Below are 25896 nucleotides of genomic sequence, written 5' to 3'. Positions count from 1 at the left end.
TGTGTGCACCCAGGGCCCACACCTTGTGTTTCCCCACCACCTTCCTTTCCTAACTGGAAAGAACTTTGAAGTTTTTTGGGGTTTTGGGGATTTGGCTTTATCTTCTACAAGCCCCTAGTACAGACATAAAACAAGTTTGGAGCCTTTTAGACAGCCTTTAGGTCATCTAGTTGAAGGATTCCTTCTAAAGACCAGGAAACTAAGATGCAGAGTCAGGGGACTTGGCTAGGCCTCTCTGTTTTATTGGTGATCAAACCAGACTTGCAAGCCCACCTTGACCATGGGGTGTCCCAAGTCATCTCCCTGCCCTTGTCACATCCCAGCCCTCTTTGGACTTGTGTGTGCTCTGTAACCTTCTGTAACCCCAAGTTCTTTGCAATTCTCAGCCAGTCTGAGCTCCCCCTGACAGATCGAGAGATGGAGATTCTGAACAAGACAACCAGCATGTCACAGTCGACTGAACTGCTCCCAGACTCTACTGATGAAGAGGTCGCGCCCCCCAAGCCCCCCTTACCGGGCATTCGAGTGGTTGATAATAGGTAACTTTCTGTTTTTCTAGCACCTTCCTCTATTTATGACCTAATTTCATGAATGGATGGGTAGAGTGAGTTGAAAAGACGGTGCCATTAGGGTAAGAACTTGGAGCCCAGTTCCTTGCTTTTTAGAAACCTTGGAAGTTCCACCTTCCTCAGCCGGGACCCTCTGGAGGATGGGGGCACAGCCCCAGCGCCTGCCCTTGCCCACACTCCCAGAACTCCCAACCGCTTGCCTTTTACCAAGCAAAAATTGGTCCAGTTTCTTACGAAGGAACAGAGAGGGTCTTTCTGGTCATAGTTTTCCCAGCAGGTCTGATAGGTTTGTTTTGGCAGAAGAGGGTAGGACAGGAGCGGAAAGTGTGGAGGTGGGCCTGTGTAGTGATGAGTAGTGCTCCCTGTGTCTGTCTGAAGAGTTTTGTTTGGATGGTTTGGTTTGATGGGATTTCTTGATTTGCTTCAGTCCCCCACCAGCACTGCCTCCGAAGAAAAGGCAGTCGGCTCCGTCCCCGACCCGCGTGGCCGTCGTGGCCCCCATGAGTCGAGCCACCAGTGGCTCCAGTTTGCCTGTTGGAATTAATAGGCAGGTAATGCAGCCCATTGGGAAAGGCGAGGAAGGCTCTGGGTTTGGGAATGTGACTCCTTCTATCCCCTGCCTTAGTCACCACACAGGCTCTCTCAGGGTTGAAGCTTCCCTGCTGGACTCAAGAGAAGTCATCCTGTGGGGGTGGGGCAGGGTGGGGCTCTAAAGACCTCTGCACGCAGCCCCAGGGCCCTCTAGCCACACTCTCCAGCATTCCTGGAGGCTTCTTTCTGGAAGCCACAGACAGTGGCGTGGTATTGCTGACATCACAGATGGGCCTTTCCCACCGGTGGCATTTTCTTCTCCAAGTAAACATTCCAGTTCCCTCCCCCCTGCTCTCGGCCATCATTTCTCAGAAGTGACTCGGTTGTTTTTATTTTTCCATGCGAGGATTTTGACGGAGACTGTTATGCCCAGAGGCGCCTTTCGGGAGGCAGCCACTCCTATGGCGGAGAGTCGCCCCGCCTGTCCCCCTGCAGCAGCATCGGCAAGCTCAGCAGGTCGGACGAGCAGCTGTCCTCTCTGGACAGGGACAGCGGGCAGTGCTCCCGGAACACAAGCTGTGAAACACTAGGTGAGCTGCAGGCGTCATCACTTCTGTCTCATCATCTGGTGGCTTCTTTGGGATCAAAGAGTGACTCCAGTCATTCAAAACCTGGGCCTCAGTTTCCTCACCTGCACAGTGAGGATACCGAAGCCTGTCTCTGGAGAAGGTTGGAAGCTGAGATGAAGTAATGATGTGAAACCACAGGGGAGATGCTCCAGTGGTAGCTGCTACTAGGGCTATTGTGTCACTGTGTAACTTGACTCCCTTTGCCAGAATTGAGCCATCTGTGCTCAGAGCGGTGAGTGCAGGGAGCCTCTGACAGCTTCTGACGGAGGAGGAGGCAGCTGAGTGGCACATGCTGCCCCACCCCCGTCATTGCTGAGCGCCTGCGACGTGGGCTGGAGGTGGGGGCTAGTCTGAAAGGCAGTTTGGTGTGAGGCTGAAAGAGCATCAGGCTGCTCGTGTCCATGAACTGAATGTCTCACTTCTGAGGGTTCACCTTCAGAGCATAATTGGAAATTGGTAGCAAGGTTGCTATCCAGGGACATTGATCTCAGCAGTATTAGGACCAGTGATAACTGGAAATATCTGATTACTCAGGGCTAGGAAATCAGGCAAACTATGATACAACCACTTGGTGGAATGATATATAGCTATTAAAAGTCGATTGTGATCTATTAATCAGAGGACAAAATCCTAGACCACTTACATAGTACTTCCTCTGCTCAGTTAACAAATGAAGAATTCTGGGAGGGGAAATAGACTTTTTAAGAAAATACATCAAATTGTAAACAGATTATAGCTAGATTACAGCACTGTGGATGGTTTTTGATATCATTTTTTGCCACATTTTCTACAATGATCATGCATTTCCTTTTTTTTAAATGCTCATCCAAGGATATGTTTATTGATTTGAGGGAGAGGAAAAGAGAGAAACATTAGTCAGTTCCTCCTGTTTGTGCCCCGACTAGGGATAGAACCCACAACTTTTTGGTGTACGGATGACGCTCCAAGCACCTGAGCCCCCCGGCCAACACGATTTTCTTTTTCACTAAGAAGTTTTAAAAATATAGTAAAGTGCAAAGAATTAGGATAACAGAGCCACATTCCCGTCTTTTGCAGTTACAAGCAGGGAGGAGAGTGGAGAAGATAAAATAAAGCGTGGGCCTGTCTAGATGGGACGGGAGACACGTTTTTGTCCCGCTGTCGTGAACAGAATTGGGCAAAAGCAGGGGACAGGGTCCTTTCTTTCTGTGGGGTCTGGTGGCTGACGGTGTGTCTTTCCTGTTGTGAACACAGATCATTATGACCCTGACTACGAATTCCTTCAGCAAGACCTCTCGAACGCAGACCAGATACCTCAGCAAGTGGCCTGTAACCTTAGCCCGTTGCCGGAGTCCTTGGGAGAGTCTGGGTCTCCGCTCCTCGGCCATCCTTTCCAGCTGCCTCTTGGCAGCTGCGCCCAGCCAGACGGGCCCTTAGCCCCAGGGCGGCAGACAGACCTGCCGCCTGCTCTCCCGGAGAAGAAGCGCAGGAGCGCAGCCTCCCAGACCTCGGACAGCTCTGGCTGCAGGGTGTCCTATGAGCGGCACCCCTCCCAATACGACAACATCTCCGAGGACGACCTGCAGAACCCAGCCTTGGCCCAGCCCGCCCCCTTCCCTCTTGCTGCTATCCTCCCCTTCCAGCAAGGAGGCTCCTCAGCCTCTGTCGAATTTGTGGGGGACTTCACTGCTCCTGGACCAGCGGGTGACCCAGAAAGACCACCGCCCCTGCCAGAGAAGAAAAATAAGCACAGTAAGCTTTGCTGAGCCATTGGGATGCACGGGTTATGACCCATGGTGGTGGTGTGTTTTATGTAAGCTTTAGACCAGAATCCAACCAGTGGGCTTGTAAGTTCATAAAGATAGCAGCACAGGTACCCATGGGCACTTCCGGGAGCCTTGTTTTGTCAATACCAGTGATTGTTTTTAAAGCCTGAGAGGCTGACCACTCCTTATGGCCTTGGTAAAATCTCAGCCTGGTCTCCACAGATCCCGGGGTTTGGCCTCTTGTAGATGGCAGCCAGTTGACCTTCTGGCCTGAGCACATGGTGACAGAGAAACAAGTGTCGTGGCATTCAGGGCACCATTATGGCAAGATGTGGGTGAAGTAGGAAGGACGTGTGAGTTCCCGGAAAGGTCCCCAACCCCAGAGGGGCTCTCGGGGGCCCTCGAGGTGTGCCAGGAGGCTGCCCGGAGATCCTCGGCACCCTCATCTTCCCAGGCACCGAAATGTCACATGATGATGGGGAATCTGAAATGGTCTGAGGAATGCCTCTTGGACTAGTTGTTATATTGTGTGATGTCACTGGGGCCAGGGATGGAGCTGAGATTTTGGTCGTATTTTGAATATTTCCAACTGTGTATTTGCCGTCAAACTCCTAAGTAGAATTCTGCTGGACATTGTTTTTTCTGCTGGCTCCCCACCTGCTCCACGTTGCCTCTCTCTGACCCCTTCCCACTTCGCAGGCATGGCTCTACTTCGTTTTCCTTTGGCAGCCTGCTGTCACCATTTAGATATGTGTGTGGCCACGTCAGCCCCACAGCCATGGTTCTCTGGCCTCAGGTGAAGCATCCAGCAGACAGCTTCTGCATTCCAAGTTCCCCAAGGAGAGCATTGATTGGCTCTGCCTAGGGTGGGCCCCCCTCAAACAAGAGGAGACCTGGCCAGGTTAGCCACAGTGGGATTGACCCAGGGGCCAGCTAGGTGGGCTGTGGAAGGAGGCAGCCACCAAGGATGGAGTATGTTCCCCAGCTTGTGTAATAGCCTGAGTGGTATGGTTCCCTGGCTGGAGGGAGAGAGCTGTCTCTGTAAGGCTAGTGATGTCATGTAAGTTGGCTCATTAGAAAGCAGGGCACTCGGGAGGGAGCTGCAAATGGCAACACCAGGAGCATGTCCTCCTGCACCTTCCTCTGCATGGCAAGTGTTTCAGAGCCATGGGCCTCCCCACCCCAGACTTGAGCAGCATATTGTTTTTTGGGCTCACACCCTCCCCTCCCCTTTCCCCTCCCCTTTCCCCTCCCCTCCCCTCCCCTCCCCTCCCCTCCCCTCCCCCAGAGCTCAGGGCAGGATTGCATCTGTGCAAACCACAAACCAAGGAGCCAGGACCACCGCTTCTGGCTTCTGGCTTCAGGACAGGTGTGGGTGGCAGTCCTGCAGGGCTGGAGAGAAGGGAAAGGAAGGGAGAGGTAGCCGCTGTTTCCTTAGAATAAGCAAATCTCCAGGGGGGGAGATGGTTTACATTAACTTGGGCTGCCTTTGTCTCCATCCATCAACACCTGTAGTGCTTGTGCCTGCAAGCCTTTCAAACCTGCTGAGAGCGCGGGGTGTTGTATGCCCTGGGCCAAAGCTTCACACGCCCTGCATACTGGTCCTTACTGCTCCCTGGCTGGAGGGTGTCACTAGCTCCTGTTTTATAGAAAAAGCAACTAGAGCTCAAAGGAACTGAGCCTTGCCCAAGATCAAGAGCTGGGCTGCAGAGCAGGCCTGTGTCCCCATCTCAGTGCCCTGCCTCCCACACTGAGTAGGAAGGGAGTGCCCCTCCTCGCTGAGACCCTGTCCAGGTGGTGAGCCCATGCAGCAGGTAGTCTTTTCTGTGCCCTGTGAAAGGACCCCAAACGTGACTCTCTGAGGCTTGGTCCTAACCTGGGGCTAATGCTTCACTTCCCGAGGGGATCCTTGGCAAGCTCCAGCCTGTGACCCTGTGGAAACTCCTCGCAGTTGCTGAGGGAGAGAAGGAAACGGTTGTCCTTAAGTTTGTCACGCAAGAGCCACCCACGCGCAGCGTGGTGTCATAGCCTCATTCTTCAGGGACTGATGCCCTGAGGGTCCCTAGCCCCTCTGGGTGAGGTCAGCCCCACAAGGCCCTTGTGTCAGACAAGCTTCCCATCCTGTCTGCCCACAGTCGCGGGTGCCTCCGGAGCGCCAGCCTGCCCGGCTTCCCAGGGAAGCCGGCTACTCTGTCTTGGCACCCTTCCACCAAGCCGCCTTTGAAACAGACTGGCCCAGCTCGTTTCTAGAAGGCTAGGGACATTAGCAGGTCTCTGTGCTCGGTTAGCAGGTCTTGACCAGGACTCCACAGTAGGAGGTCGCGTCTTACTGAAACGGCCCTTGTTGTCAGGCGAAGGTGGGGTGGTCAGTCTTCTTAGGGAGCAGTGAGCAGGAGTTTGGGATCACCTTCATAGACCCCAGTGGTGTCAGCAGTGTTATGGAACAGGCATGGTGGGCTTGAGGGGACTGTGAGCGCCACTCAGCAGCAGCCTCAGCCAATCTTACCAGGGGGCAGGGGGCATCTGTGCCTGCCCACCTTTTACAGCCAAGCTTCATTCCATGCTTGTTGGAGCCAAGGCATTCTTATTGATCCTTTTGATAAAGAGGGTGACTTTGAGCCCCCTCCTTCAGTGATGGGTGCCAGAGATACAGCCTGGAGAGGCATTTCCTGTCTACTGACCCCAGGTGACACAGAGAAGAGCAAGGTCATCTTGCTGCCTTTGTAACTGCTTTCCTCAGCCCAGTGCCTCTGTCCTTTCATTTGCTGACTGGTTTGGGTCTCTGATTAAGCCCCCAACTTTATAGTTGTTTGAAAATACAAAATTAAGCCCTGCAGAATTGTCCTTGCCACTTCTTGGTATCTGAATCTTAGCTCCACCCAGCAGGTACTCATGGCACTTGTGCCATGACCCATTGGGAAACCATCCACTCAGGATGGATCTCTGCCACCCCTGTGCCTGCCACACATGCACTTAGGTTTTTGTGGGTTTTTTAAAAATATATCTTTATTGATTTCAGAGAGAGGAAAGGAGAGGGAGAGAGAGAGGTAGAAACATCAATGATGAGAGAGTCATTGATTGAGCCCGCAACCCGGGCATGTGCCCTGACCGGAAATCGAACCCCGATCGCCTGGATCCCAGGTAGACGCTCAACCACTGAGCCACGCCCTGCCAGGCGCACTTAGGTTTTTTTGCTTCAAAACCCGGGGCCCTTTTCTTTCCAGCTCTCACCATCACTGTAACTCCCCCATAGTGTGTGTAGCAGCTCTGCAGGTGAATTTATTAGCTCGTTCCTAACTCGGGCAAGGGGGCATAACAGTGCCTCTCTCCCTCCAGATATTGGTGCACATGTGTGTAGGGATATTTCAACACCGGGCGCTTCCTCAGCTACCTGGACAAGGGGAAAGGTGCTGCAGGACTTCAAGCGTGCCTTGACCTAGACTTTGCCGTGGGTATGTCAAGTGCAGGACCCAGTTCAGAGGTGGATGCGGATGGGAGCAAGGGCTTCTCCTCCAACCCAGCCTTCACAGCTTCATGAGTACGCCAGGTGTCACAGTTGCTTCTCCAAGAACCCTCTGGAGTCTTCAGAAGGGCCCAGCTCTGTAGGTGGGGTTCAGATCACTAACCACGAGTCAGGAATACAGTGTACACAGGTATCCCTCGTGAATCCTGAGGGCTCCGCACCTGCCTCCAGAAAAGGTGCCTACGAGGAAGAGGTCACTGAGACATGGCAGCCGAGGTCTCCACTGTTGTCTGCTTGGAGATCGCTTTGTGGGTGCTGCCACACTGTGCAGGCAAGAGAGCCTGTGCCTGGATGCAGGCAGCTCCACCAAGAGGCAGCAGCGTGGCATTGGATGGCAGCGGTGGCAAGGGCTGGGGTTTCCCAGAGGATTTTTGGGGGTGGGAGGAACATGTATCTGACTCTGAACCCTTCCCTACCTGTACCCTTCCGAGGACGCTCTCTAGCCTCGCAGCGGGAGGAAGGATGGCGATGCTGTATTTCCTACACACCCAGTGGGTGCTCTACAGGCCCCCACAGCTTAGCCTGGGAGGTGCTGAGTTGCATGTGTTCCGTTTGTGCCTTTATTCTTCAAATACTTGCAGACTCCTACTGTGTGTCAGCCACTAAGGATACAGCAGTGGACAGGACGTTGTGTCCCTGCCCTCCTGCAGCTCCGACTCAAGTGAGAGGCAGTAAATCCGGTGGCACCTGCTTTGAAAATATACCCTGAACCACATCTCTCTCAGCACCTCCACCCCCCACTGGCACCTTTCACCTGAGCAGCCTCAGCAGCCCCAGATGATCTTCATAAGACAAAGCAGCTACAGTCACACCCTGTGGACCCTCTGTGGGTTCCTGCCCGTTGACACAGCCCTGCCCCACCTGGTGATCAGCTCATCTCCCTCACTGTCCTCTGGACAGTATGCTTTGCTTGCCTGGAACCCTGGCCTCTCGGGCTTCTGCCTGGCCTGTAGCCTCCATGGGAAGGGCTCCTCACCATCCTCACATAGCTCATCCACACTCTAGACAAGCACCCACTGCCACCTACTGCTGTTGTCCACGTCTGCTGTCTTCTGGAGTGAGAGTGAGCCCCTGTGGGCAGAGGATTTGTTTTGCTAGCTTCTCTGAAGCCCCAGCACCTCGGTCAGTGCCTAACACATAGTAGGTGCTCAATAAAAATCTGGCGAATGAGAAAAGACAAGGTGGAGCTCCTGTGTGTGTGAGGCTGCAGAAAGTTGCATTAAGGCGGAGCCTGAGCCACAAAGGAGGGTAAGAGTCAGCTCAGAGGGTGGGGGAAGCACAATGGGAACAGCCATGCACACAGCCATGAGGGTGTTCCTGGAACTGCAAGAAGACAGCAGAGCTAGGCTGAGGGTGGACAGCTGTGCTGCCCCATGAGCCCCACACAGTCTGTGCCCCTCGAGTGCCTAGAAACCCCAAGGGCTTTGCAGCAAGGGAGCCAAGTGCCCCAATGTGCTTTTAGAAATAGACTATTTCTTACAGTGGGTCCAGGTTCACAGCAGCCCTGAGCGGAAATTACAGAGTTCCCATATATCCCTGCCCTCCCCCCCCATGCTCAGCCTGTCTGCTGTCACCTCTCCACCAGGACGGCCCATAGGTGAACCTGCACTGACATGTCATTGTCGCCCAGACCCACGGCTACAGGGCTCCCTCTTGGTGTTGGATACGTGTGCCCACCATTGTAGTGTCCCACAGAGTGGTCTCTGCCCTGGCTGCTGGGAGATGGGGGGTCCTCCCACAGATCGGTCCCCAGTGACAGAACCAGGGGCTGCCCCCCTCTCTGTCCCACAGTGCTGGCGTACATGCAGCTGCTCGAGGACTACTCAGAGCCGCAGCCGTCCGTGTTCTACCAGATGCCGCAGAATGAGCACGTCTACCAGCAGAAGAACAAGCTCCTCATGGAGGTGTATGGCTTCAACGACTCCTTCAGCAGCACTGAGGGCATGCAGGAGCTGGCGCCGCCCCCCGCCCTGCCTCCCAAGCAGCGGCAGCTGGTAAGCGGCCCCTCCTTGGTCCTCTCTCTGCTGCTGCCACAGTGACCAGAGCTTCCATCCCGACAGGCCTCTAGGAACAAGAACCTGCTCCTCGGGGACAGGCTTAACCCACCCACTCTCCTTCCAGGCTGGGGCCCTGGGCTGGTGCGGGATGCCCCATCTCCCACGTGGGGCTCTCACATCCCCTGAGCAGCTCTAGTGCAGCCTGTCTTCTGCTCTGCCATCTCCCCACCCTGGGGAGGGGGTGCTGATCTTTCCCAAGCAGCCTGTGCAGCTGGGACTGGCTTATACCCAGAATACTGGCTTTCTTTACTGACAGCCTCTTGCATTTTTTTCTCTCTTCTTTGGCTCCAATATAGACCTCCCAGAAAGAAGGGACTCAATCAGCGCACAGGGCAGGGTCTGTGGAGGGCCATCTGTGGACTGTTTTTTTTACACAATGGGCCTAACTATACAGAGTGGCATACTCCCACCCTGGCCAAGGATGCCCAGTGTAAACAAGCTCTACTGAAGCAGGGTGGCTTTAAACAGCCATGCTGTGCATCAGGCATAGCAGCCGCCTCTAAGGAGCACCCGGGTAAGGGCCCCACGGAGGCCATGAAGCTTGGCCTGCACGGGACAGGCTGTCCTGGGAGGCCCTGGGCCAGGCAGGAGAGCGTGTCGTGCCTGCCGCGTGCCTCCAAACCTGTTTCTCTCTGCTGCCAGTGTGTTAGCCAGGTGCGCTCTGGCCAGGTGTTAGAACCCAAGCATCCCGCCCAGCCATGCTGTTCAGGAAGAACTCACCCCACGCGGGGTTCTTGTCTTTTTCAGAGCTGCATCTGCTGTTTTGCCCATATGCCAGCCAGTGTGGCTAGCTGGGCTATCCTTTATCGACCGCAAGAGACCTGAAGGTGCTGCCCTGACTTTTCTGGGAGGCATCTGCCAACTGTAGGACAGAGGTCCTGGGGTTACTCCTTGCAGCCACCTGGGGCTTGGCAGTTCTATGCTTGGGGCTTGAGCCCATACCCAGCCCTAGAAGTCCCCGAGCCTTCCTACATTCAGTGGGCTCAGGGGCGGACCAGACAGAACCACAGCTAGCCTTTTGGGAGACAGCATTTCTAGTAGAGAAAAGGCCAAGCTCAGAGTTTGGAGTCCTGAGTTCCAGTCCTGCTACTAACTAGTCATGTCTCACAAGTTGTGCTCAGAGTCTCAGTTCTTCACTGTCCTGCCCACCACTTGAATGCCTGAATATGGATGTAAATTACTCTGAAAATGCCTGAGAAAGGGATTTTTCTCCACAGAAACTAAATGCCTTCCCCGGGGACCCACCACTTCCAGTAGACACAATTTGTGTGAGGTTCAGATCTACCGTAAGGAAGTGAAGGAGGGTGCCCGCCTGCCCAGGTAGCCTTGGCGAGTGCTTCTGATCCCTGTGCTGAGCCAGGACGTCCGAGCAGTTAGGTCGCTGCCAACTTAGCCTTTGTGCATACGTGCCTGACCGTTCTCTGCTTTCTCCCTCCTTCCCGCCTTCTCTCACCCTCTGTCCAGCAGGCCTCTTACGCTGCTTCTTCCTTCTCCTCTGTCTCCTACTGTGTCCAGCAAACTAAAGTGGCCTTCACCCCCGAGGACAGCAGTGCCACTCAGGGCATCAGTGTGTCCGTCTCTAACTCCTTTCTCAGCCGGCACGGCAACTTATCTGTGCCCTCGGTGAGTCGCTCCCTGCCGCTCTTTACTTGGAAACTGGTTAATGTGACTTTACATTTGTAGCCTGTGCCTCCCAATGTGTATGCTGCTGCCCATCGCTGACTTTGCCCTTCTGCAGATCCCTGTACCAGAGGGGACAGGGTATGCGGGGCGGCTGTCTGTGCTGGAGGACAGTGTGAAGCGGTCGGGATGGGGAAGTGGTAGCGGCCACACTTGCGGCATTATCGCTCAGGCATAGACTGCAGAGATGTTTCAGCCTCTTTATTGTAATCTCCCCTTAGGCCCACCCTTCACGAGCTCTATGGTAAAAGGAAATATTCCTCACAAAGGAAGCAGAGCCAAGGAGAGCAGCTCTCCTAGGGCATGAGAGAGTTTGAGTTGGAGACTGTATCAGTTAGCTTTTGCTGTGTAACAAACCACCCCAAAACTTAGTGGCTTCAAGCAACAGTAACCATTTCTCATTGCTTAGGACACAGGTCAGTAGCATGACGGTGCTGATCTGGCCCAGGCTGACTTTGGCTGGACTTGCTAACATCCCTGGAGCCTCAGCCGGGACAGCTGGGCTGATCTGGCCGCAGTCCACATGATCCACCAGTCTCCAGCAGGCCAGCCTGGGCTTGTTCACAGGGCAGCTGGCAGGGTTCCCAGGAAACAAATGGAAGCGTGCAAGGTATCTTAAGACCTAGCTCAGAATTGGCACTCAGTCACTTCCATTGCGTTCTCTGTTCAGTCACGAGGCCGGCCGCCCAGGTTCCAGGAATGGGGAAGTAGGTCTGCCTCTCAGTGGGAGCAGCTGGCAGAGGGAATGTTTGCAGACATTTTTTTAAATAGCACCCTCCTGAAACTTAGGGGACACTAGCTCTTTAGGAGGCACAGTGTCTTTAGGAGGCACAGTGTTGGTCTGTTGTCTTTCGCTGGAATCTGCATCTGTCCACAAACCTAAGTAGCCACTGGAAGTTCCCCTTAATCCATCCAGGTGAAGAACTCGGGAAAGGAGCCACACCTGGGCTGCACTGCAGCCAGCTGTCCTTATGCACCATTCATTCGCCCTCCCAGGCCATCTCCTTCCTTTGGGATTGTACTTTTACCTGCCTCTAATTTTGTGGACGTGAGGGTTAAGTAAAACCCTGGGAAACTGCCAGGCACACGGTGAGCTTAGAAAAATTCCTACTAGTGCTCCTGCTCTTAGAGTTCTGGAGTCCGGTCTTGGTTCTGTTCTGATTCTGTACGTGAGAGCTTGGGCAAATGGCTTACCCTGCTTGGACCTCCCTCTCCTTCTAAAGCTATGTGGTTGCCCCGGTGACTTTCAGAGGCCTCTCCAAGCCTGGGGTCCCAGTGTGGTATTTCCCACGCTCCACCTCGGAACCATCAGTGCCCAAGTGAAGACGGCCCTACCTGTTGTGGGGACCTTGGGGTGTATTCTCCCTCTGGGTGCCGGGGCCCAGCTCCGCAGAGCCCTCTGCACCCCTACACTTGCCAAAGAGAGGCTGAACGCCCCCTCCCCCCCTCCCGGCCCGGCCCTGTGCACAGATGCCCTCTGTTTCCTCAGCAGGCTCTTGCTGGCAGACTCCTTTCACAAAGCGTGCAAACTTGGCCTTCAGACAATCCCAGCTCTTGACTCTATTTTTCCCTCTGTGAACAGAAAGTGAGTGTGAATTATCTTAAGAGTATCTACAATATCCCTTTTGAGCAGTTTGGGGTTATAGGACTGTCAATGAACTGGACTGTTTGCTACAGAATGAAAGAAAACATGAGGGCGTCTTAATTAAGTTTGGGTATGAAGGAGGCTAAGGCATCTAGCATCAGGAATATACTAGGCGTTCAGCACCAGCTCCACAAAGGAGCCCAATGAGATGAGCTAATGAAGGTGTTTCTTTCGCGGAAAGGAAGGCCACCCCACGCCAGGCTCGGGAGGCATCTGTAGTGGCCTGAATGTTTGGAACATTGGACAGCTGATTCAGTGTAACGCCAACACACTCTTCACGTGACCTCTGCTCACACTCTAAGATGTGCCCCTAACAGCCCTCAGCGTTGCCCTCAGAGCAACCCTTTATTTCTGAATTTCTTCATTTCCTGGTTCTGGGGCCTGTCATCAGTCCAGCGTGGAACTCCACGGGGTGCCACTGAGAATATAGCATTGTCATAGCTAAAGGCAGCTCACACTGTCCTTGGCCCAGTGACCTCCCATTTCTACCAGAAGCTTCTAACCATTGAAAACCACCTTGCCAGGGGAATTTGTAGAACAGTAAACCTGCATTGACCATTTCAACTGGAAGTGGGCACTGGAAAGGCATTCCTGTTCACTCTCCCAGGACCCAGCAAGCACGGGCGTGGGTCGGGCAGCAAGAAGGGCCCTGAGCTGGGAGCCCGTCATCCTGAGAGGGAAACATCATTAGGCAGAATGAGACAAGCATAGGGGACCCTGAGGCTGGGAGTGAGTAACCCCGTGAGAGGTCAGGTAGTAGCCAGGGCTTGAAGGACAGTTAGGATTTCAGTCAAGGTCGGGGCAAACAAGTCCCGGATGTTCCCCGAGGTACCTGCCTGAGCATGGGGCTAGAGAGCCTGGCATACGTTCTGGAAGGTACCTTGAGTGTGAGCACTCAAGGATTGAGATCAGAGGACAGCTGCTAAAGGGTAGTGACAACAGCCAGCCCTTCCACATGTCTTCAGCCATCCCTACACCTTCACAGAAACCGGCTGCTTCCTGAGCTGCTCTCTCCTTACAAGGCTTCGGGCACTCACAGCTCCCCACCGCCCGCCCTTGTCCCCCACGCCTTTCCACTCCTATTCCTGGCACTGCCCTGTCTCCTCTTGACATCTTCCACTGGGTCTGCCTGGCCATCTCATTCCATGGAAATGTGAGCCCCCGAGGCCACAGACGTCCTTTCCTCCCTGGCATGTGCCATCATCCTGAGAGGCCCAAGCACCTGCACAGACCAGCACCTGCCCTGACCCGTGGTGTCTGGACATCAAGGGTAGCCTGATAGAACGAGGTGTTGGGGAAGTGATAAGTGATTGTGAGGCAGGAAAGAGGTGGAAAGCTGGGTGTAGCCTCCCAGGCCGGGCCAGAAGGCAGCTCCATTGTCCTGCTCTTCTGATGCTACAGGGCTTGGTGTGTCTGCCTCCTGGGGGCACTGGAAAGTGTTTGAGTGATGAGTCCTCCTCAAACAGCTCTCTGACAGGTGCTGGGGTCACTTTTCCTGGGCCTGGACTTTCCCTTGGTTGCTTGTACCCCGGGCTGCTTGCTATGTGGTCCACGGGGCCCAGTGTCTCCACTTTACTCCATCTCTGGTCCCTCTAGCATCAGCCCTTCCCCTCCACATGGAATTCCCATGTTCCATCTCCTTCCCTGCTTGCATTTTCTCTCATTCTGAACCCAGCGGTACCAATCGTAAAAATTGAATTGAGTCTGTATGTTCATTTTACTCTTGACCAGGGAATGACTGGGACTCTCAGGAACCATTAGGGTTGCCGGTCCTTTTGGGTATCACAATGTCGATGTTAGAAAACCACCTTCCTTTATCCCCAGACTCCTTTCTGGGGTACCTTTTTTTTGCTCACTGCAAGTTGCAGACATTTACGATCAGCAGATCTGTCCAGGTGCTGGAAGTCTGCGGAAGTGTTTCTTAACCCTCTTGGCTCCCAGAATGAGTCTGATGATAAAACTGCTACGAGACTCAGGTTTTGAGTAGAACTTGAGAAATACCCATAACTCATTTGTTTTAAAATTTAGGGCAAGGAAGTCAAATATGTATCATCTTGAGGACTTGATTGAAGGGGGGTCTGCAGAGCAGCTGGTATCCCACTCTGAGCAAACCGTGCTGCTCTGAGATGTGGGACCCAGGTTTCCCACATCACCACATGTGCCCTCAACAGAAGGCCTGCGTGTCAGGGATTCTGGGGGTGTCTGCTGAGCTGTCCCCTCACTGCCCCTCCCCCTCAGTCCCTGAGACACACGGCTCCTGAGGTTCCCCTAGTGCACCTGTCACTCACTCTGTCACTCACTCGCTCCTCACCTGGTCACAGCCAGCCTGAGTATAATGCAGCAGCCGCCTGGAGACCTGGGCACTCTAGCTGGTCTAAAGGTCACACAGGAAAGGGGCGGAGGCAGGAGGTGGAGAAGAAAGGAGAGACTCTGGAGGGGGGTAAGGAGGAATGGCAGGCAGAAAGTGGACCAGAGTCCCAAGGGCACTTGGGCTGCTTGACACAGCACGCGTCTGTGTCCATTATAGGAAAAAATAAGTTCCCGCCTTCCTGCCTCTGTCCCTTGTTTCTTCCTGATGTCTTCACTGGCTCCCTGCTCAGGTTAGAGCTCACTAATTTGGAGAGGAGGGGAGGGAGGGTGCAGGGGTAGCCCTGGTTGCCAGAGGTGGGAAGGGTTTCTCTGAGCCTCACCTCTCCTGGCTGGGCTGCTCCATTGGGCCTGCCTGCCTGCCTGGTCAGCTCAGGAAAATGGCTGGGAGCGCCTCTGAGGGCCCCTGCAGCCCTGCCAATGCTCCTCCTGGCCCAGCCATGGCTTGAGTGTCATGTGGGTGTTTCCAATTATTTGGAGTCCTAGACTCTCAGACTCTGTCCCATTCTTGGGGGCCTCACCAGAGTGTGGTTTCCACGTGCAAGGGCAGGTGTCTTCTCACTGGACTTGGGGCTCCCTGCAAGGAACCTTTCCCTGTCCTCTTAACGTTACAGGCACTTAGTGGATGTCATTTGCTCTTACCCGGCCAGACCCTCTGCTCTCCATCCTATTTATGTGAACAGCCCACCATCCACTGAGTTGCCCAAGTAAGGGACGAGGTGTCATTTTGTCTGTTCCCCCCTGCCCCCCCCCACACCACGTTTCCACAGGCACACACCCTGCTGCACTTCCCCAGACATGCATGGCCACTCCCTCCTGCCCCCGGCGTGGGCATGTGGCCTCACTGGCCTTCCTGCCGCCACGGGCAGGTTCCCTCCTTCCCCTTCTAAGTGCTTCAGTCGGAGGCAGGCCCAGTGTTTCCCTCAGTCTTCTGTCCACCCATCCCGTCCCTGTGCCCACGACCTGTGTGCCCTCCACTCTTTTGGCACGGGCTCCTCGCCACTCCCACATTTACTTGCCTCTGTCTTCCACTCCACCCTTCCCCACTGTTGTGTGGACCTGGGCATGGCACTCCCGGTTCACTAGGCCTTGTTTGCTCGTCTCTCCAGTGGGGGCTGGCATTGTGAGGGTAAAGGGAAAGCACGTGTAAGAGTGACATGGTGTAAGATGCATAGCCAGCATTCAGTAAAAAGGGAGATTATAGCAATATTATTTATCACATTGAGAGGTGGTTTCTTTCTTTAGTTTGTACTGTCCAGGTTCTTTTCTCAAGTTTGTAAGTCCTGTAAGGTTAGGGACTGCGCTTTTTCCATGCTTGCAGCGTGGTACATAGTTCAGCAAGTGGCAGGAGCTCCATGACCCTCACCTGACCCAGAGGACCTTGCTTCACCCCCAACCATGAGCAGTGACCAGGGAGGCTTGTAGGTCTCTCCTTCTCCCCATTACCCTGCTTCCCAGCACCTCATCAGAACAAGTGAATGCTGACATGTCACATGATGGCCTCTCTGTTCCCATGAGTCAGACACACTAGTCCCAGGCTGTGGCTGAGAACCCTGTTTCTTCCTCATTTGACCCAAGAGGCTCTGGCTGCTAGTTGTCTGGCCAAGAGTTTCACAAGTAGTTCCTTTCTGCTGGGCTCCTCAGGGCATTCGCCCTGTGCCTTTCTGCCCTTCCTGCAAGGCCAGCACTACCTCTCAAGTGTGAAGTCTGGACTCAATCCCACTCCCACTTGGAGCCTTGACACGGCCTTGGGGAGGGACGTACACACAGCACCTCTTCTGGGTTTCTGAGACCCTCAGGGAAGAGTGTAGGGCCTGCCTTTGTGTGAAGCCCCAGCACTGAAGGAAATGATTACTGCCTGAGCCGAGGAGCATGCTGGCCTTGCCTGCTGTAGACAGCAAGGGCCACATCAGGGGACAGGACTGGCCCCAGCCCAGCAGCAGGACCCAAGCCTGAAGATCCTCGCCCTGGGGGCTTGCAAAGCAACCCCGGTGACTGGGCCTTTCTGCCCTCACTGGGAAAGACTCCTGCCTCTTTTGTTAATGCTCATGACTCTTTGGGTGGTCAGTGCTCTCGGACCAGCTTCAGACATGGGAATGCTGCAAATGGCTTCTGACTCCATGACAGTTCAACTGGTCGGGCACTGCCCTGGGCCTTGGGAAGATCATGTGGTGCCATGAACCCTAAGGGTGCTGTCCACACACATTGGTGCCTCTACTATCACGTTCTCAGCCACATGTCTGCCTGTTGGGCCTCCCCGCTGCTCTGTGATGGAATGTTCACCCACATCCCAGAGATGGGGACTCAGAATGGAGAAGCCAAACCATTTGCTCAGAGTCTTAAGTAAGAGCTAAGGTTAGAATCCAGATCCCCATCATGAAAAATAGTGTTAGGTTGACATTCATGAAGCGCTTATTTGCAATAAATAAATATTGAGACCTGGGAAGGCTAGGTGAACAGAAAAGTCTGCACATAGGCTGCCATCACAAGGCCTTCGTGGTGCACTCTCCCTCCTGGGAGCACGCCCCTGCCTTTCTTCCCCTTGGGGCGTGCATCTCCTAAACTCTTAAGAGTCCCCACAAGACTTGCAGCCAGGAGAGCAATGGGCAGTGGCAGTTCATCCCAGGCTAACCCCTGAACCTGTGTCCAAGGCCCCCTTTTCTCTGACTTCTCAGTGAGCCAAAGCAGCCCCACCCAGGCTCTCTCCTGTTGCTGCTTCTATCCTAAGCCCTTCCTTGTTTCACTGTCCCCAGTGAGTACGTTTGTACTCTCAAAATAAAAATTAAAAGAGGCCTTCGTGTTCTGACACATTGCAGGGTGTAGCTACAGGCTCTAAATAGAGTCCTAAGAATAAGTATAAATTAGAGCCCCTGCCATGCTGTTTAAATCCAAACCGAGTAAAAATCGCTCAAATTTCTAGAGCTGAATTCACATCATTTTTTAATCTGTAGTAAATCTTTCTATAAGGAGTGGGTGCTGTTGAGGTCAGCGATCAGTGACTATACAGATCATCCTCCAGTGTGTTAGAAGGTTTTGCACAAGTATAATTAGCCATGAAATCATTGGCCAAAAATGTAGTGTTTTCAAGGAAGATCTTGTGACTTAAGTTGCAAAAATGTCACATGAGAAGAAAAGTAATAAATTCCCACTTTTACCTGTCCTACTACCTAAAATTCTCCCGAGCAAAAGATTTTTGCCCTTTTACATTCTTTGTTATAAAATACACTAGAATTTTCTAGTGGTTTTTAAGAATAGTCTCGAAGAAGTAAATTTAAAAAGAGCGAGGATATTTTTTACCCCACCATGATGCTGATGAAAATGGGACCAACCGGGGTGCCTCCCCTTCAGTAGCAGAGGGTCTCTCAGGTGCTCGCTGCTTCAGCCTCCGCATTCGCCACCGATGTGAAGTGTCGTCGTCATAAATGAGCACAGGGGCATCAAGTAGGGACGGTGCCTCTGGGCCTAGGGTGGATCCAAAGGATGGCATTTGCAGACAGGACCAGGAAGGAGAGGAGACAAAGCCAGCACTCTCCCCTGCAGCCAGCCACCTGGAATGACAACTGTTATCAAGGGTCCTTCCTGGTGACCTAGGCAGGAGCGATCACGTCCCACCTCTGAGAACCAGCTCCACGTGCCTCTCTCCAGGCATCTCCTCCCCTGGAGATAACGGAGGGTGTTGTGCTGTGGCCAAAAGCTGACTTCCTTCCAAGGAAAATAACTTGGGCCCACATTGTGTGGACACTTGGAGTGCCTGCCTGAAGAAAGCACGCTCTGAGCCCAGAGCCAGTGCTGAGCTGTGTCCCGGGGGTTTTCCATGGGGGAAGGAAGCCCAGCCCACACTACAGCTGCTTCCCTCAGTGTGTTTTCTCACAAATGATGGGTGAGAATTGAGGCCCAAAACCAGCTGTCCAATCGCTTGTCTGTTTTGCTAAGTAGCATCCAAAATGCTGAAACCATAATCTTTGCTTGAGCCAGGATTGCGCAGTGATGACCCGTCACCACAAACGCTTCCATGACGGGAAGCCAATCACGGACGTGATCGCATCTCCCATAACTCGCAGGGCTGAAGGTTCTCAAGCTTGGAGCTCATGTCGTAGAACAGCCACCACGATCAAGGTCCTTTGGCCTGTGGTTCTAGCTGCAGCTGCTGGCACATAGATGGCCTTCTCCAACCCCCCAGTCTTATATTCAAAGGAATTCAGGGGCCCGACATGTTATGTTGAGGAATTGGGGCTTTTCATTTAAAGATCTGCTTTCTTGCCAGCACAACACAGGGCCCATCCCTGGTCGTTTTTCATGCCAGGACTACATTGGAGAGACAGTGTCATGAAAACTGGTGCCTGGCCAGCTTTGGGTGGTTTTGCCTTACAGGGTGTGAGTGGCCTCCTGCTAACATGCAAGGCCATCAGGCTCCACTATCCTTTACGCTCAGGAGACTCAGTGGTCCCTCCAAGTGTGTATTTTCCAGAATGGGTGCTGGTTTCTGGGTGCTGCGTCCTGGCTTTGTAGCCTGTCCAGCTCTGGCTCACTGCAGTTTGCATGCTGGTCATCACAAAAATTCAGCTACGGAGAGCTTGAACGGAGTTAGGGGGTTGGGCCCTGCTGTCACGTGCTCAGGACACTTGCTGAGTGAGGGCTGTCCCTACGCATCACTCAGGAGCTGAGCCGCGTGTTACCGCCTCCCTTGCCAGCCTGTTTCTTCATCATTGTGATCAGGATCAGGACCACACTTCATGCCTATTCAGTGGGATGGTTCATGCAGAACCCTGGGCACCGCCTCTGACCGGCAGGGAGCATTCTGTCAGAGGAGCTGTCATGACCATCATCCGGATGTGGTCCTTGTGGGCCCGTTGAGGGATCATGTGCGTGGGGGGTGCAGCACCTCCTCTCTTAACAGCTCTCCTTCCCAGGAACAGGCTCTGGAACTCCTAGGACTTTGCAGAAACCTGCAGTCTCCAGACAGGCAGCCAGCCCCTACGGTTATAAAATCCTCAGCCCAAACAGTCTTGCTCTGGCTATAAATAAAAACTCCTGCTGCGGAGAGTGCAGCCGCTCTGTCAGAGGCAAAGCTGCGCACCCGCCAGATCCTAAAATTAACTTCAGGCTGTGCTGAAGTGGCGTTTCTGTTCGGTGGCCAGCTCTGCCTTTCTCCCTGCTTGTAGGAATAAATATGATCTTACAGGGCCTGGAGATGTTTCTCTGGGGAGGCAGTGGAGACCAGACTTGTTGAAAATGGAATGATAATGAGCCCGACGTGGCCCTCAGGTCTGCAGCCGCAGGAGAGGCACCGAGCCTTCTGGTGATTAGAGAGCAGCGCCTTGCATCTCCCCGCCCCCTCGAAGGTACTTCTCAGGCTTGGCTCCTGTCCCTACACGACTGCATATCTTGAATACCAAAGGTGCTCTGGAGCCCAGGAGGGAGGGAGGGGAAGGGTGGGGCGGACACTTGGTCCTAGAGATGCAGAACCACCTCCCCTTCTCGTCCTGCAGTGCCCTCCTTGATGCCTCCCTGAACCGCCTTCCCCAGTCTCCCTCTGTGAACCTTGTCTGCTGCCCTTCCACACTTAAAGTTGGGGTACTGCTGAGTCAGGCAATATTCCAGCTCTCTACTAATATCAGCAGTAATTCATAAGTATCCTTCATTCAGTAGATATACATTGGCTCCTATTAAATGCCTCAGCTCTGCCGTGTAGGGTAGTTCTCAGGTTAGTATTTGGGAGGGCAGGGGAAGACGGCTGGTGCTGATCGCATGCTGGTCACATGCCAGGCCTGCTCAGGACTCGCAGGGCGTCACTGTTAAGTCCACACACAGAACCTGCCACAGAAGTGTCGTCGTTTCATCCCAGGTCCCTGTGACTTGAAAATGTGCCCTCTTAGCAACTACCCTGCCCCAGCTCCCAGAAAAGGCGCCAGCGGGGTGGGAGTCTGCCACCCTGAGCTTGTCACATCAGACCTGCTTAGCACGCCACACGATCAGTCAGGAAGCTATCAAGCACAACGCGTCGTGTGGTTATACAGTAGCTGTTTGTGTGCATGTAAGGGTCTCAAGTGTGGCAGGGCCTGCTAAGTGCCGAGTGAGTGTTCGGGGGTGGGGTGTCAATGAGGACAGTGTCGGGACTCTAGAAGGGTCCGCCTTTTTGTCTTGGTCCATTCTGGCTGCTATAACCACCACAGATCAGGTGGCTTATAAACAACAAATTTATTTCTCGTGGTTCTGGAGGCTGGAAGATCGGGGTGCCAGCATGGTCTGCTGAGGGCCCTCTTCCAGGTCCCAGACTTTTCATTGTATTCTGACATGGCAGAAGGGCCAGCATCTCTCTGGAGCGTTTTGTGTGTGTGTGTGTTTTTAATTGATTTTAGAGAGAGAGAATGTCAATTTGTTGTCCCACATATTCACCCATGCATTGGTTGATTCTCATATGTGCCCTGACTGGGGATCGAACCCGAAACTTTGGCATATCAGGGCGACTCTCTAACCAACTGAGTGACCCGGCCAGGGCTCTCTGGAACCTCGTGAGGGCGCTATGGACACTCAGGCTGCACAGCCGTCAAGAGTGAGAGCAGCAGGGCTTGGGTGCTGAGCCAGTGGTCCACTCACCCAACTTTCCTGGAAAGAAAGATCTGAACAGAACTTCCCTTCAGCAGGAATCAAAGCTTTAGTGTTAGATGGTCCACTCATTCATTCAGCTGTCCAGGGGTTGGCCTTGAGTTTGTGTCAGAAGAGGAAATAAAATGTGTGAGTCAGTACCTAGCATAGGTCCGCTGGGTGTGATGTAAACCAGCATCCCCTGGTGCTCACAGGGTGAGAGGGCTTTGGTCTCCCCAGGGAGGGAAGAGGAGCTTTCCATTCAATGGTGCAGCGAAGGCGCCCGGCTAGGACTTCAGTCACAGTCCCTTCCAACGCTCTCCCTCTTCTCTGTGACCTTTTAGCAGCGTGTCGGCAGGCCCTTTGCAGGACATGGTGACGTGGTCACATCTTTAGCTGGTGGTCAGTGGTCTCAGCTCCTCTGCCCTCCTCTCACAGAGCCCACGCCTGGAGAGTGCTCATTGTCCCATCCCAGCCTGGCCTCAGGTCTTCCCCCGGGTGGGAATTTGGGGAGTATGGCCCTGGGGTTCTGCAGGGCATCAGAGGCATTCAGGATCACTTCAGTAAGGAAAGGAAAGGGGAAGGGGAGGGCAAGAAGGGAAGGAGAGGGGGGGAAGACAGGAAACAAGAACAGATTGGCTGGAAAGGGAAATGAACTCAGAAATTTTTAGCATTTTGATAGCACAATTCTTCCAGCTGTTTTTAAGGTTCATGCCCTTCCAAAAGGATTTGAGATGAGTTACAATACTGAAAGGGCTGTAGGATTTGACTTTTAGGGGATAAATCCAAAGAGATTTACTTAACCAAAAGATTCAAAATGAGTAAAGATGACCAGGTGTCTGACTACACATGTTGAATTTAGCCACAAGGTTCCTGAAAGGACAGAAGGCATAGAGTGGGATGTGTGACGAGCAGAGGATGTGACCACCCCTGCAGAGCAGGGGGCTTGCTGTCCTCGGGGGCATCCTGCTGTGTAGACCTGAGGACGGGGCTGGTCAGTCCCAGGCCTTCTCGGGAGGGTGGCTGGGCAGGGGCACCTCAGGCCAGAGGACCGCGGGTTGGTGGGGCCTGGCCAGTGGCCCTCGTTGCGGTTGCTGCGAGCAGCCTGTCAGCTCGGCCGAGTTAACCTAATTGCTTTTTCTGTTTCTTTTTCTCCCCATCTCCTCGTCTGTTTGTTTTCCACTTGGATTCTCTAGTATAAATCTGTGTTTAGGTCCTACTCCCAGGACTTCGTGCCTCACAACCAAGCTTCTGTACAACCTTTCCTCCCGCCTACCTCTTCTTCCTCTCCACACTTCCCGCCTGTCCACCAGTCTCAGAGCTCGGACTTGGCGGTGCCGGCCGTGGCCAGCCCGCCTCCCAGCACCGTGGACGGGCCTCTTTCATCTTCTCAGGAGAGCACCTTTCATGGGAACACTGTCTGCCTTCCTCCCGAAACCTCTCTCTCTGACTCGCCCCAGACGCCTTCGGTGAGAACTCAGCACTCGCACCCCCTGGTATGGGCTGCACGTTGTGCGGACGCGGTGTCACTGTGCGTGAGAGCAGCTCCTCCACCAGCGGTCAGCTCTGCGGCCGCCGTGTGCCCTGAGCAGCACGGCCACGTGGAGGTCTGCGCAGGTCACAGGGAAGCAGTAGCCCATTCCACAAAGTCCCCTACAGGCTCGGGATCTGAGTTTCCGCAAGTGGGCCCGTGACCATTTAGAGGCTGTCGGTGATCGTGAGCGTGAGAGGAAATGCTGCTGGTTTTCTGTTTGGTTGGTGGTTAGAGGAAGGTGCAGAGATCAGACAGTTGCCCTCTAGTTGTGTGGTGCTGAGCACAGGGCCTGCTTTCCTGTGCTGTCTAATGGACTGCAGAGCCTCCTCTGGGCACAAGGACAGGGGCAAGTAGATGGGGCAGAGCAAATGCAGGCAGTGGGAACCGACTCCAGCATGTTGAGTCGTCTTGATAGCTGCCTCTTTCCCTCCATAATTTCCCCCACCGCGCTGGGGACCCTGCAGTCCCAACGATGGCCGAGTGGGGAGGGTTGTGCCTCCCCAGGACAGTTGAATGGCCCTTGACATCTTTGGAGAAAGTACAGCATTTGTTCCCTGTACCACAAGTTAGAGGTGGCCAAGCAGCTTTGTTCTCTGACACTGTCACCATATTCTCTTTCCCATGAAAGGAGCATCCTGGTGGGGCTCCCAGCAGGCTGCCCTTCGAGCCTGAGGGCCTGTCACATGTGCTTTCCTCTCGTCCTGTCTCCCCCAGAGTGAACACGCCAGCGAGGAGGCTGGTGAGGGTGAATACGTCAGTCTGTACTCCTCTGGCCCGAGCGGCGAGGAGCTGGCTCACTCTCGAGGAGTAAGTAACCTCGGCTGCCTTATGCATGTGGCCGGCCCGACAGGGCTTGGCCCGGCTTCTGTGTGGCCAGCCTCCCGGTCACTAGCAGACCGGGCCTATTGGGGAGAGGATGTGACTCCTGTGGAGGTCTTCTCGTGGCTTTTGCTTCTGTGCATGCGGCGCTCCGTGAGCCTGGCCCATGGGTCCTCTGGAATCTGCAGGGCAGCCTGCTGATGGCCTGGCCATGTACCAGCTGCTCTCGGCATTCTTTCTGTCCCATCTTCTAGCGTGAGGTCCATCCTCAGTGCCTCTCGCATAGGGAGGGCTCTCTCCCCACATGGAGCCTCCACACCTTCGCTTCTCTTCCTTCCCAGCTCACCCTTCACCCCTTTGCCAACTGCTTCCCCGGGAGCACTGAGTGTGGCAGGTGGACCCTGCTGTGCTTACGCATACCCCTTCCTGAGAGAGTAGAGGACCACCTGACACTGTCCCCCATGTTTTACTGCTGTCCCAGCTCCAGTTGAGTGAGGTTCAGCAGTTCTGTCAAGCAGTAAGCTTCCAGATTTTGCTACAGCAGAACATGAGCAAGTTCAAAAGCCTCAAAAGTAACTCTCCCCGCAATCTTGAGTGGGACGAGTCCTTGAGGGGAGGGGCCATGCATCCTCCATGTGATCCGTCACAGGGTCCAGCCCCTGAGTAGTGTACTCACTACTGTTAAGACAGCTCCCAAGGGGATCCACACAGGATTCTAGGTGTCCACACAACACTGCCCCACTTCAGGTGTTAGCAAGTCGTAGAATGTTGTGGGATTTGACCCCATGTGTGAAGGCTTAGCTATATCTCTCCTGGAGTTCCCACCTTACCTATCCACTCTGATGCCCCTGCCCCCGGCATCATCCAGCTCAGCCTCCACAGGGTGGCATCCACCCTGGGCTGGCCCTCCAGGGCCCACTTCTTTACCTGGAACATGTTCAGTGCTGACTGCTTCACCAGGAACCCTCTCCATGACTATGTCCCACGGATTCTTGCCGCCCCGTTCTGACCTGGCCCAGATAGCAGACCAGGGATGTTGTTGCTGAGTGGAGTGGGCCCAGATTCCCAGAAAGGAGTGAGGCTGCTGGAGGAGGGGGGGGTTGTACTCCTGCATGGGAGCAGCTAGACCCTTTGGAGCCATCCCTGGGAGGCCAAGTCGAGCTTAGCAGTCCTGAGGACGGTCTTTAACAAGGGGGTCAGCGAAGCTTAGCTGCCCACCATTAGGGCCCAGTGATTAAGGACACACGTTTAGGGGATAGACAGCCCTGGGTCTGAGTCGAGGTTGCAGCCTTCTAGCTGTGAGGTCTTGGGCAGGGTCCTTCCTTTGTCCCAGCCTCTGTGTGTGTGTGTGTGGATGGGCATGATGATGCCAGCTGACAGACAGGTCTTAGTATGGGCACGGTGCCTAGCTGAGCTCTGCTGAGCAGTAGTGACTGTGACATCCTATCTTCCACGGGGTGGTTGGGATAGCTTCATCTCGGTTGGCAGCTGACACGTGTTACAAGCAGTGGCATCTTTCACTGTCCCTGGAGGGCGAGATGCTAGTCTGAAGAGGGCCTGTGCTTTTCTGTGTAATGAACCACATTCATGGGCAACTGGTTCACATCTTGGACCGCTCCCTAGGAACTTACACTCCAAGGCCACTTACAGGCAGGAATGTTGGGAAGCAGATCGGCCTCAGCGTGGGCACCTGTCACAAACCCAGCACTGACTTGTCTTTTCAGGAATCACCAGCTGTGAAAGACGGACATCCCAGAGATCCCTCTTCAATCGGCAATGTCCCCGGGAAGGAAAGCAGAGATGGTGGAGAAAGGTAGGAAGTGGCCCAAGTGGGGTCAGGGGTTCTGAGAGCAGTGAGTCTGCCGTGGGAGTGGCCCGACTGCCCCTTCCAGCCAGCACATCAGGCCTGCGAGAGCTTTATGTCCAGGTTCTTTCTTTTTTATGGCTCTCAAAATTATACGTGCTCAGGGTAGAAAACATGGAAAGTACAGAAAAGTGCAAGAAAACAGGAAAAAAATCACAAATAGCCCATCCCTCGAAGGCCTTCATTCTGGCATGCAGCTGGCCATTACTACTTGATCTGCACATGTGACATCCACCGTACAAGTTGCCTATCACAATCTTTCAAATCCTAGGCCAACCTTCCTCAACCTCTCCCAAGTTCAGGTGCAGTGAGGGGGTGTAAAAAATCCCCCCAAAAAGACTTTATTGT

At 54.0% G+C, this 25896-nt stretch overlaps 1 protein-coding gene across 2 annotated transcripts in view; it reads left to right on the top strand.

Moving 5' to 3' along the window:
• Positions 1–25896, top strand: part of RAPGEF1 (Rap guanine nucleotide exchange factor 1) — a 118442-nt gene that overhangs the window by 75062 nt on the left and 17484 nt on the right. Inside the window, exons 7-15 of one of the 2 annotated variants that reach the window (XM_081150512.1) lie at positions 387–539; positions 997–1120; positions 1507–1690; positions 2963–3460; positions 8789–8991; positions 10519–10677; positions 22528–22800; positions 23580–23672; positions 25409–25497. In XM_081150512.1, the coding sequence (XP_081006638.1) occupies positions 387–539; positions 997–1120; positions 1507–1690; positions 2963–3460; positions 8789–8991; positions 10519–10677; positions 22528–22800; positions 23580–23672; positions 25409–25497 (1776 nt within the window). The remainder of the gene's footprint in view (positions 1–386; positions 540–996; positions 1121–1506; positions 1691–2962; positions 3461–8788; positions 8992–10518; positions 10678–22527; positions 22801–23579; positions 23673–25408; positions 25498–25896) is intronic. The other variant, XM_081150513.1, reaches the window with a different exon arrangement.

Source organism: Miniopterus schreibersii, assembly GCF_964146895.1.
Source record: "Miniopterus schreibersii genome assembly, chromosome: 11".
Classification (NCBI taxonomy): Eukaryota; Metazoa; Chordata; class Mammalia; order Chiroptera; family Miniopteridae; genus Miniopterus; species Miniopterus schreibersii.
Note: the sequence above shows the minus strand (reverse complement) of the source record. Positions and strands in the feature narration are given on the sequence as shown.